Genomic DNA, 12031 nt, shown 5'->3' on the forward strand with positions numbered 1-12031 from the left:
ATGGTATGAAAGAATATGACTTTAAGTTGCACATTTAGAATGGTAGATTACGTACCATCATGAAAGCTATGGCATTGGTATAATTTAGAGTCTGATTAAGATTTTACATTTTCAGCTTTTCTTCACCAGTAGATACATAGATTATGTCTTTGATATTTAAAAAGGGGCTACAATTATGGGCATCTGTTGGCTCAGATTTAGTGGTTTCTAGTAGTGTTAAAGTGTTATTCGAATTTTCAATTTTATCTAATTTTTTTCTAAGTTATAAAGATGCTTCAAAGTGCAAAGAATTTGGTGAAAGAGGAAAATCTGACACACAGCTACCCCTATGACTGGAGGACTAAAAAACCAGTGGTCATTCGTGCTAGCAAGCAGTGGTTTATCAACATTGCAGATGTTAAGACTACAGCAAAGGTAACAGAACATTCTATTATAAGGGGTGCATTTATCATTCTTGGAGAATCAGCAGTGCACAGGTCATAATGGGGTTTGCATATAGAGATTTTGTTACTGTAATTGCATTCCTAAACCCATAGCATTTTAGATCTGCAAGGACCTTATACCTTAATTCTTCGGTTATACATACATAGCTTAAAAAGGCTGTGAGAGAGCTGGTGGCTCACGCCTGTAATCCTAGTTACTCAGGAGGCTGAGATCTGAGGATTGCAGTTCAAAGCCAGCCTGGACAGGAGTCTCTTATCTTTAGTTAACCACCCCAAAACCCGAAGTGGCTCAAAGAAGTAGAGCACTATCTTTGAGCATAAGATCTCAGAGAAGGCACTCAGGCCCTGAGTTCAAGCCCCATGACCAATTAAAAAAAAAAAAAAAGCTGTGCCTTGTCCAGTCATTTTCCTATGCAATATAATGAGAGTAGGAAGAAATCAGCACAGAACCAAGTTTAGCAAGTTTAACTTTCCAGAGTTTCAGTTCCTGTGGTCTCATCTACATCAAAGCAATAGTAATGTCTATCTCAATGAGGACCCCAGTGACACATAATAGGTGTTTGATAAAGTAATTTAAGCTTTTTATTTCCTTAGGATTGTAACTGCCATCCATTTAAAAAGTTGTTGCTTTAAGTTAACAATACCTTATAACTGATGTTCTAAATAGTTAATACATGTTTGGTGTTCTAAATAGTTAATACATGTTTGAGCTCTTTCATTTAGTACATATATGTATCTGGATGGGTGTATCTTTATATATGTACCTATCATCCACAATAATTTGGTTTAACTGAATGAAGGAGCTCAAGTATGGCTTTGTTAAGTGGGCTATAGCATATTTTGTTCTACAGCTTGCAGGTAAGATTCTTCTGTAATTGTCTTGAGTTGTTGGTTAGTCTGGCAATTTGAGATCCTTGATAAAAGTTGTGCATAACAGTTTATATTTTCTAGACTTGTGTGTTACATAGTTTTTTGGTTTTTCAGTCCTTTAAAGGCAGATTTTCTTATTTGTATGTACTAACATTTGTAACTTGCAGCTCTGCACAGTCTTTTGGTTGTAGAACATCTAAGTCTGATGTAACATGTTTAAACCAAAACAATTGTTTTGTTTTGTTTTTGTTCTTTTAGTTAGGCTTATTTTCCCCCATAGATTATCTTCAGTTGCTTCGTGTAGAAATGGCAGGATTATGGTACCTAGCCATCATCCCAGCACTTGGAAGACTAACACGGGAGAATCATGAGTTCCAGAGTAGTCTATTTTTTTACCTTATGTCAAAAACAAAACAAACAAAAGGCAGAGGCGCTTATAGGGTAATTTATTGCTAGATTCTCATGACCTACCTTGAACAATAATCAACTTTTGTCTAATTCTCATTCCCTCCTCCTCCATACCCTACCTTTTTTTTTTGTTGTTGTCGGTCATGGAGCTTGAACTCTGGGCCTAGACACTGTCCCTCAGATCTTCAGCTCAAGGCTAGCACTCTACCACTTGAGCTACAGCACCACTTCCGGATTGTTAAGTGGCTTATTGGAAATAAGAGTTTCACAGCCTTTCCTGCCTGGGCTGGCTTTGAACCCTGATCCTCAGATCTCAGCTTCCTGAGTATCTAGGATTTATAGGCGTGAGCCACCCAAGCCCAGCTACCCTACTTTTTTATACCCAGCTACTGGATTGTTTTAAAGTAAATATTGGGCATTTATTCTCTTATATTGTTTTTTTATTTATTCCAGGAAACATTTCAACATAATGACTTTTTTGTTTTGTTTTGTTTTGTTTTATTTTTTGGTCCGGTCGTGGGGCCTGAACTCTGGGCCTGGGCGCTGTCCCTCAGCTCTTCAGCTCAAGGCTAGCACTCTACTACGTGAGCCACAGCGCCACTTCTGGCTTTTTTTTTCTGCTTATGTGGTGCTGAGGAATTGAACCCTGGGCCTCATGCATGCAAGGCAAGCGCTCTACCACTGTGCCACCTTCCCAGCCCCAACTTTTTTTTTTTGAGACAGAGTCTTTATAGTCCAGACTGGCTTCAAACTTCAGACTCCTTCCTTAGTCTCTAGAGTGCTAGGATCATAGGCATATGTAACCATGCCTTCTGGTTAATAATTTTTTTTTTGAGAGATTTGGGAGGGTAAAATCTTACCATATAGCCCAGGCCAGCCTTGAACTTGTACTCTATTACAGGGATGTACTACTATGTACAGTTGATAAAGCCTCTCCAAAGCATCATTTCAGTGTCATTATCAGCAGCTTTACACAGCAATATTTATTCTGTAAGAAAAATCAAATCTAGTCATTTGCATTTCATCAATTTTACTCTTGTTTTTGTTTTGTTTTGCCAGTCCTGGGGCTTGAACTCAGGGCCTGGGCACTGTCTCTGTTCTTCTTTTGCTCAAGGCTAGCACTCTACCATTTGAGCCACAGTGTCACTTCTGGCTTTTTTGTGTATGTGGTACTGAGGAATTGAACCCAGGGCTTCATGCATGCTAGGCAAATACTTTACCACTAATCCACATTCCTAGCCCCTCCTTGATTTTTTAAATCAAGTAATAATGGAATTGTAGAGTATTTAGTATGTAGTGCTAGAGGTTTTGAGAATGAGGTGTTTCAGTTAAAAATGAGTTAGGAAAATACTTAAACTTATTTCAAAAATAGGAAGCTGCTTTTATTAATGAGTAGAGATTCTTATAATATTAATATATTTGGATTTTTGGAGATTATTACCAATTTGTATTGAGAAATGAGTCTTTTGGTAGTTGACAAATGAAGTGAAATGCTAGTAGCTTACACTTTTGGGGGAGAGTTCTCAATAGATGGTGAATAAATAGCAGATAACTGTTAACTTTGGGACAGTATCTTCTGAATTGTAAACTATGATACATAAAATAAGGTTATAATATAATTCTTACTTGTCAGCATAGAATAGTAGCTTATTTCAGCATTTTAAATACTGTAGTTTAATGAAATATGCTAACATTAAGCTTTTTATGGCCAGTTTTGATCTAGGGTAAAACCTGATTTTAGATCATTGTTGTTATGTAACCCCCAAGCTGGTATTGAACTCAACCTTCTGAATGCTGGGATTATAGGCATGCACTTATATCTGGCTATGTACCCTTTTTTTTTTTTTTTTTTTGGGTCCAGTCGTGGGGCCTGAACTCTGGGCCTGGGCGCTGTCCCTCAGCTCTTCAGCTCAAGGCTAGCGCTCTACACTTGAGCCACAGTGCCACTTCCAGCTTTTTTTCTTTTTGCTGAGGAATCAAACCCAGGGCCTCATGCTTGCAAGGCAAGCGCTCTACCACTGAGCCACCTTCCCAGCCCTGGCTATGTACTCTTGTTAGTAATTTGTGGCTTTGTTTTTATTTGCCCCATTGGCTCTAATTGTTTTTTCATTTTCTCTCCCTCGCTCCCTCCCTCCTTTCCTTCCTTCCTTCCTTGTACTGATTGTTGAACTCAGGGCCTTGTACTTGCTAGGCGCTACCGCTCTCAGTCCTGGGTTTGTTTTGTTTTGGGTAGTTTTGTAGGGATCATGTTGATCAGTATAAGCATCCAAGTGAAAACTACAGTTGGAAAGGCGATGCCAGTTATACAAAATATATTTTGCTTTCTCTCATTTGACTGATGAATTGATTGCAGGAATTGTTAAAATCAGTGAAGTTCATCCCTGGAGCAGCACTCAATGCCATGGTGGACATGATGGACAGGCGGCCATATTGGTGTATATCAAGACAAAGAGTTTGGGGTGTTCCAATTCCTGTATTTCATCACAAGACAAAAGATGAATATTTGATCAACAGGTAGAACTTTTTCTATAATTTTTCATAATCTAAAGTAAGTGTGGTTTCCTTCAGTTTAAACTATTGAGTATAAAATCCTTTGTATTTAATTAGCTAATTAATTTAGATGAGGTCGCACTAAGTGTCGCCCGGGCTGCCCTGCCCTCTTGACTCTCTTGCCTCATCCTCCTAAGAGGTGGGATTACAAGCATGTGCTATCACACCTGGTTTATCACATAGGCTTTAAATTAAATATTGTGCCGGGTGCCGGTAGCTCACACCTGTAATCGTAGCTTCTCAGGAGGCTGAGATCTGAGGATAATGGTTCAAAGCCAGCCCAGGCAGGAAACCCTGTGAAACTCTTACCGCCAATAAACCATTAGAAAACCGGAAGTGGTGCTGTGGCTCAAGTGGTAGAGCGCTAGCCTTGAGCTGAAGAGCTGAGGGACAGCGCCCAGGCACAGAGTTCAGGCCCCACGACCGGAACCAAAAAAAAAAAAAAAAAGATTTTTCTCTCAACAGAATCATTTTGAGTTGTCTACCCTTTTCATTAGAAATAGCATTGTGTAATTGTTCAGATACTTTAAATTTTAAGACATTGTAACAAGTACATGTACACAGAAGCATTGGCGATTATATCCCAGTTATTTCTTGTTTTTCTTCTTTTTTTCTTTGGGTCTGGTTGTGGGGCCTGAACTCTGGGCCTGGGCGCTGTCCCTCAGCTCTTCAGCTCAAGGCTAGCACTTTACCACTTGAGCCACAGCGCCACTTCCAGCTTTTTTTTTTTTTGCTTATGTGGTGCTGAGGAATCGAACCCAGGACCTCATGCATGCAAGGCAAGTGCTCTACCACTGAGCCACCTTCCCAGCCCCTATCTCCTGTTTTTCTTATTTGTCTCACCATGTAGCCCAGGCTGGCCTCAAACTCCAGATCCTCTTGTTGCATTCTTTCAAGTGTTGGTATTGCAGGTATGACAACCACACTCACCTTATTTTACAAGTTTTTGAAAGGTTGATTGACATCATTGGGACCTTTGGATCTTGGCCTCCTGAGTAGCTTGGATTAAATAGAGGCTTGAGCTAATAATGATGGGACTTGGATGAAGGCTTTTTTTGTGTGTCATTTTTAGGCACATAGTGGTATTTATTTATTTAATTTTTGCTTCTGGGGGTTGAGCTGAGAGCCCTGCACATGCCCTACTATATATTTTGAGTTTTATTAATTTTTTTCTTTCTGTTGGTTATCCTTAGCGTCCTCCATTAAAAAGCTAAGTTTTATCATTACCTTATGGACTATAATGACAGAATTGAGAGAAAACTACAGACTACAGAGCTAGACAATGTAGCCCACTGGTTTCATCCACAGGGATGTGGCCTTTCACTCGAGTCTCATGGTAATGTAGGAAGAGGGGAAAGGTGTGTCACAAGTGGTAGAGTCAACAGGAGTTGAGACCGGGAGGGGAAACTAGCCTATGTGTGTGTAGCATGCTTGGGAGAGCAGGGTCTCAGGGGCTGGAATGTAGACTAAGATGATTGGTTGGGGGAAATCATAAGGAAGCTAATAAATATCAAGAAATCTCAACTTCTTTTTTCTCTCTGTGTCAGTATTGAACTCAGAGCCTGGGCACTCCTCTTTAGCTTTTCACTCAAAGCTGGTGCTCTGCCACTTGAACGATGGTGGTTAATTGGAAATAAGAGTCTCAGGGTGGGCTGGGAAGGTGGCTCAGTGGTAGAGCGCTTGCCTTGCATGCCTGAGGCCCTGGGTTCGATTCCTCAGCACCACATAAGCAGAAAGAAAAAAGCCAGAAGTGGCACTGTGGCTCAAGTGGTAGAGCGCTAGCCTTGAGCTGAAGAGCTGAGGGACAGCGCCCAGGCTCAGAGTTCAGGCCCCACAACCGGACCCCCCCCCAAAAAAAAAAAAGAGTCTCAGGGTCTCCTCCTAAGCCTGTGCTAGCTTTGAACCATAATCCTCAGATCTCAGCATCCTGAGTTGCTAGGATTTGCCAACAGTGCTTGGCTGAAATTTCAACTTTTTTTTTTTTTTGTCGGTCATGGGGCTTGAACTCTGGGCCTGGGCACTGTCCCTCAGCTCTTCAGCTCAAGGCGAGTGCTCTACCACTTGAGCTACAGCGCCACTTCCGGTTTTCTGGTGGTTTATTGGAGATAGGAGTCTCACAGTCTCTCCTGCCCGGGCTGGCTTTGAACCACGATCCTCAGATCTCAGCCTCCTGAGTAGCTAGGATTACAGGCGTGAGCCACCAGCGCCCGGCCTGAAATTTCAACTTTTATATAGGCATGAGGAGGACTGAGAGTGTGTCTAGAAAAAGAAAGAAAGAAAGAAAGAGAAAGAAAGAAGGAGAAAGAAAGAAAGAGATTACTCATAGAAAGCACAAGAGATTTTTTTAAATAAATTTTTATTTTTTTTATTGTGAAAATACTGTACAGAGGGGTTACAATTACATGGGCAAGATAATGAGTACATTTCTTATCAAGCATTGTAGCCTCCTCCTTTGTTAAGAGAGAGATTGTTATAAGGCTCTTTTGGTATTGTACTATTTAGAGCTAACGTAAGATTCTGGGCTAAATACTTTTGTTTTGCAGCTGTAATAATTTAGAGTTTGGGAGCTGGGAATGTGGCTTAGTGTTAGAGTGCTTGTCTAGCATTCATGAAACCCTGAGTTTGATTCCTCAGTACTACATAAATAGAAAAGCCGGAAGTAGTGCTATGGCTCAAGTGGTAGAGTTGCTAGCCTTGAGCTTCTTAAGCTCAGGACTGAGTTCAAGCCCAGGACTACAGATTCAAATGATTATAGTGGGTAAATCAACACAGTTCTCTTTCAAGGAAGCATAAGCTACCGCCATTAGTTATCATTTCTTTCAATATTTAGAGGATAAAGCTTTTAGAGAATTACCTTAAAATGACAGAGGTAGGCTATATGTACATATACTGTTAATAGGTAGAGCATACTATGTTTATTTGTTTGTTTTTTATGGTGTTGGGGTTTAAACCCAGAACCTCCCCAAGTGCCAAGTTCAGACCATATACCACCTAGCTACACCCCCAGGCCAGAGAAAACTGATTTAATTGAACATTATTACTTCATGTAAAAATATACTTAGGTGGAATGGTTTATAATTCACCGATTTATAGTTAGATTAGTAAATGTCAGCTCTGTCAGAAAAACACAAGCAAGTTTTCATTAGGTAACATTTGCCTTTTATTTAGTCATTGCATTTACCTCATTGTATTACAGACTCATGTCCATTATCTGTTGCTGTGTTGCTTGCATGATTGATTTCTGGTTGTGAAGTAGCAGAGACATACAGAATATTGGCCTATAGAAGTGACAGACAAATTCAGCCACATCGTCTGTCAATTCATAGGTCATTTTCCTGTACACCATTTGTCATGATGACTCTTTTCCTACTGAATTGTTGGGTCCATTACATGACATAACACTTGAATTTCTGACATTTGTTCTTAATGGTCAGCCTTATGAAACAGAATGGGAAGTTATTATTTTTTCTCCCTAATCAAATAAGAATCAAGGAGTCATGCTTTTCTTTCTTTTTAGACCTTGTACTGTAGAAAGGTGGTGACCATCAGAAGTAACAGCAGCTCCACTGGGAATTGCCTCACAGTCCACATGGAGTTGCTGTTACACCAGATAGTGCCACTAAGTTCCTCAACTTCCTTCTACTTATTTTTTTTTTCTTATTTTTCCTGTGTGGGTCCACGGATTAAACCCAAAGCTTGTCACATGTTAGACGAGTGCTCCACCACAGGTCCTAGAGCTACATTCCCAGTCCAGCCCTCCCTTCTTTCCAAGAAATAATTCCATTTTTGAAGTTAGTATCATTACTCAAATATCACATAGTTTAGATTGAAATCTGCTTCTATGAAAATGAAAAAAAATATCATAAAAAGATAAACATGAAAACATTTGTTACCAACGAAGGAAAATAAGTTGATTAAATTTCTTTCCTTACTTCAGATGAAACTAACCATTGCAATACTTAACATCTATTTAGGAAATTTTGACTTCTAGAAATGAGAAATCTAGTAGCACTTTTCAGTTTAATTGAAGCTACTTTAACTTTAATTTTTGTTTCTTAATAATAATGACATTTCATTGCAAAACTTTTATGTTCATTAGAGAAAAAAATATTGAAATTTGTTTCCTGTGACCTTTAAAATGGATATAATTAAAGTATAGATAGAATGCTCCCTTTCCAATTTCATTGTTAAATTCAATTTTGTCAACAGATAGGAAACATTTAGCCGCTCTTACCTCATTCTTACCCTAGTAAATTGCAGAAGAAAAGTCTTAGCACCATTAATATTTTCGCTTCTAAAGACGAAGCACAGCAAGCAGTGGAATGACAGCAGCAGTTTCATTACCTGTGACTCCTAATGCTGCCTGGCTTCGAGTAATACAATAAGCCTTTGGTCCCTTTGATAGCAGAGTACAGAATGATTAGCTGGTGGTGTTGCTCCTACTGGTTTTCACTGATTGTCCTAAGAAGGGGCACGTAATGCTTGTGTTTAGATAAGGCCTTTGAGTAAAGTACAAAGTTTTATGATGGACTTTCTGCTCTATGAAATACAGCATTAAATGGAAGTACTTAGATTACATAGAGATAAGTGATCACACCCATCTTTATCAACAGTAATTTATACTGATCTGTAGGTTACAAGTTAACTGTGTATTTGTTTTAAGTACATGATATTGTTAACAAAATAACGAGAATTCTTACATTCTAACGACAAATGTGGACTCTTCTTTTTTGCTCCCCCCTCACCCCCAAAAAGACTGCATCTTGGGGAAATATGGAGACAAGTGTTTTTAGATACCTTAAAGCATGCTCTGTTTCATTAGAAAATTTCACTTCTGAGAGTTTTGTTGTTAGGAGAGAAGAGGGCCAGTGTTTTTTGTGGTGTATAAGATGTCCAACATAGCTGTGTGTAACAGAGCATATTGACATAAAGAGAAGATTGAGTTTGATGGGCTATGAAGAATGATTACCCAGCCCTGTAAGGTGGCAGCATAGTACTTCATGGTTGGCTTGGACCCAGGTAAAATTGTAATGATCAGAACCTAACTAACATATCTATCTTTTGAGAACTTGTGCAGATTTTATTTGTATTTTTTCAGATTTTTGGCTATTTACCTCAAGGTTTAAGGTTAATATATGTGTGTTTAGATTTTTATTTAGTTAGTAATTTTTTTTTCTTGGTCAGTTGTGGGACTTAAACTCTAGGCCTGGGCACTGTCCCTGGGCTCTTCAGTTCAAGGCTAGTGCTCTACTACTTGAGCCAACACTTCCAATAAGTATTTTTATATTCCAGTACTGGGGCTTGAACTCAGGGCCTTGGCGCCTTCCCTTAGCTTTGAGCCACAGCTCTACTTCCAGCTTTTTGGTGGGTTAACTGGAAATAAGAGTCTCATGGATTTCCTACCAGGCTAGATCTCAGCTTATTGAGTAGCTGGGATTACAGACATGATCAAATGGCACCCAGTTTCTCTGTGTGTATTTTAAATTGTACATTTTAAATGAAATACATTTATGTACTTTTGAAATGTTGGGACATGAACAAGTACCTCATGCATGATAAGAAAGCTCTCTATCCTGAACTACCTTCCCAACCTTTGATTCTTTTGACATGCAGTTATGTCCAGTAGCCCAAACTGGTCTCAGATTTAGGCTTTTCCTGCATCTGCCTCTGAGTACTAGAATTACAGGTGTGTATCACCATGCCCAGCATGGATTTTGTTTTCAAAACTCTATCACAATTTTTAGGATCATTTAGTCTACCAGAGTAGAAAGACAGAGAATGTTTTCTTTTTCTGACACCAGTTCTTTGCACTTTTAATTTGTTGTAAGTTTTTTTTAATCTGCATTTTTATTTTATTTTATTTCTATTTTTTAATTTATTGACAAAATTATATATATTAGTTGTATACAACCTGACCATTTGGAATACATTTATGTATCATTAACATATACTTGTTTCACTTTATTCTCTCATTCTACCTCTTTTTTTTTTTCTGGCCTAGACTAGTGAATTAAGATGTTAAAAAATTCATGGCTTGGGCTGGGAAGGTGCCTCAGTGGTAGAACACTTGCCTTGCATGCATGAGGCCCTGGGTTCGATTCCCCAGCAAAAAGAAAAAAAGCCAGAAGTGGCGCTGTGGCTCAAGTGGTAGAGTGCTAGTCTTGAGCTGAAGAGCTGAGGGACAGCGCCTAGGCCCAGAGTTCAGGCCCCATGACCAGATCCCCCGCCCCCCTAAAAAAAAATTCATGGCTCCTCAAGATTCAACATACTTACAAATTGACACATGCCATGATTCTAGCTCTTTATTCTCTAATTTGAGAGGTCATCCAAAATCTCAAAGTAGAACTGAATTGTTGACCTAATTCTTAGTAAGACATATTTAATACTTATTATTTAGAATTTAGTATTTTAATAATTCATAGTAAAGAAGAAGGCAGCAGGTCTTGTACTAAATGTAAATGAGTCTCACATTTTTAATAAAGTAGTGCTATTCTTTCTTAATTTTTTTTTTTTGTCAGTTGTCTCTGGGCCTGGACGCTGTCCCTGAGCTCTTCAGCTCAAGATGAGTGCTCTACCACTTGAGCCATAGCACCACTTCTGGTTTTCTGGTGTGGTTAATTGGAGATAAGAGTTTCTTGGACTTTCCTGCTCTGGCTGATTTTGAACCGTGATCCTCAGATCTCAGCCTCTTCTGAGTAGCTAGGATTATAGCCATTGAGCCACCAGTGCCCAGTTTGAAACTGGTTAAGCAGATTTGATTTTCATTTGTGGTTATGTCATTTCTAAAATGTGTTACTAGTTAACCTGAAAGAAAAAAAAAGTATAATTTATGAATAAAATGTATGTAAAATACAAGGTTAAGAATTTGAGTGGGGGGAGGGGGGAGGCTGGGAAGGGAGGTGAAGGGTTAACAAAGGAGGAGGCTGCAATGCTTGGTAAGAAATGTATGCATTATCCTGCCCATGTAATTGTAGCCCCTCTGTACAGTATGTTCTCAAATAAAATAAAATTAAATTAAAAAAAAAAAAAAAAGAATTTGAGGTATCGGGCTGAGAACGTGGCTCACTGGTAGACCGCTTGCCTTGCATGCATGAGGCCCTGGGTTTGATTCCTCAGCACCACATAAGCAGAAAAAAATAAGCCGGAAGTGGTGCTGTGGCTCAGGTGGTAGAGTGCTAGTCTTGAGCTGAAGAGCTGAGGGACAGCGCCCAGGCCCAGAGTTCAGGGCCCACAACCGGTCCCCCCCCCCCCGCAAAAAAAAAATTGGAGGTATCATTGGCTAAGGTTATAGATTGGAAGTAGAGAACTTGCCTAGCATGCATAAAACCCTAGGTATAATCCCTAGCTCAGCATAAATGGGGAAAAAGTCAAGATTATGTTTCTTCTTATAAAAAATATATAGTATGTATGTCCAAGTAAATTATATTACTTCCATAAGAAAATGTAATTTAAATAACTTATTTAGACTAGAAATATTTAAGTTTGCTGGGATTTTACAGTTACCTTAACATGACAACAGCAAAATTGAAATCCTTCTTTGGTTCTTTTATAGACTCAGTAATATTGTTGAGTATAACCAAATAGATTGCTGAGTTACCTGGAAGTTAAGAATATGTCAAAAGATCCAGTGAGTTGAATTTGGCATTCTAAAATGCCTGTGGAGTATCTTTAATGGTAAACTTATTCTGTATTATTAAGACTTTCCAGAATAACACTTTTTAGTAGCCTTGTTTGCTATAACTTTTTCCTACTGTTCATAG

At 39.0% G+C, this 12031-nt stretch overlaps 1 protein-coding gene across 1 annotated transcript in view; it reads left to right on the forward strand.

Annotated features, from left to right (window-relative positions):
• Positions 1 to 12031, forward strand: part of LOC138811963 (isoleucine--tRNA ligase, mitochondrial) — a 48160-nt gene that overhangs the window by 15965 nt on the left and 20164 nt on the right. The window contains exons 11-12 of the mRNA XM_069999917.1: positions 263 to 414; positions 4075 to 4235. Coding sequence (XP_069856018.1) covers positions 263 to 414; positions 4075 to 4235 — 313 coding nt within the window. The remainder of the gene's footprint in view (positions 1 to 262; positions 415 to 4074; positions 4236 to 12031) is intronic.

Source organism: Dipodomys merriami, unplaced genomic scaffold (assembly GCF_024711535.1).
Source record: "Dipodomys merriami isolate MVZ:Mamm:240054 unplaced genomic scaffold, mDipMer1.0.p SCAF_551, whole genome shotgun sequence".
Taxonomy (NCBI): Eukaryota; Metazoa; Chordata; class Mammalia; order Rodentia; family Heteromyidae; genus Dipodomys; species Dipodomys merriami.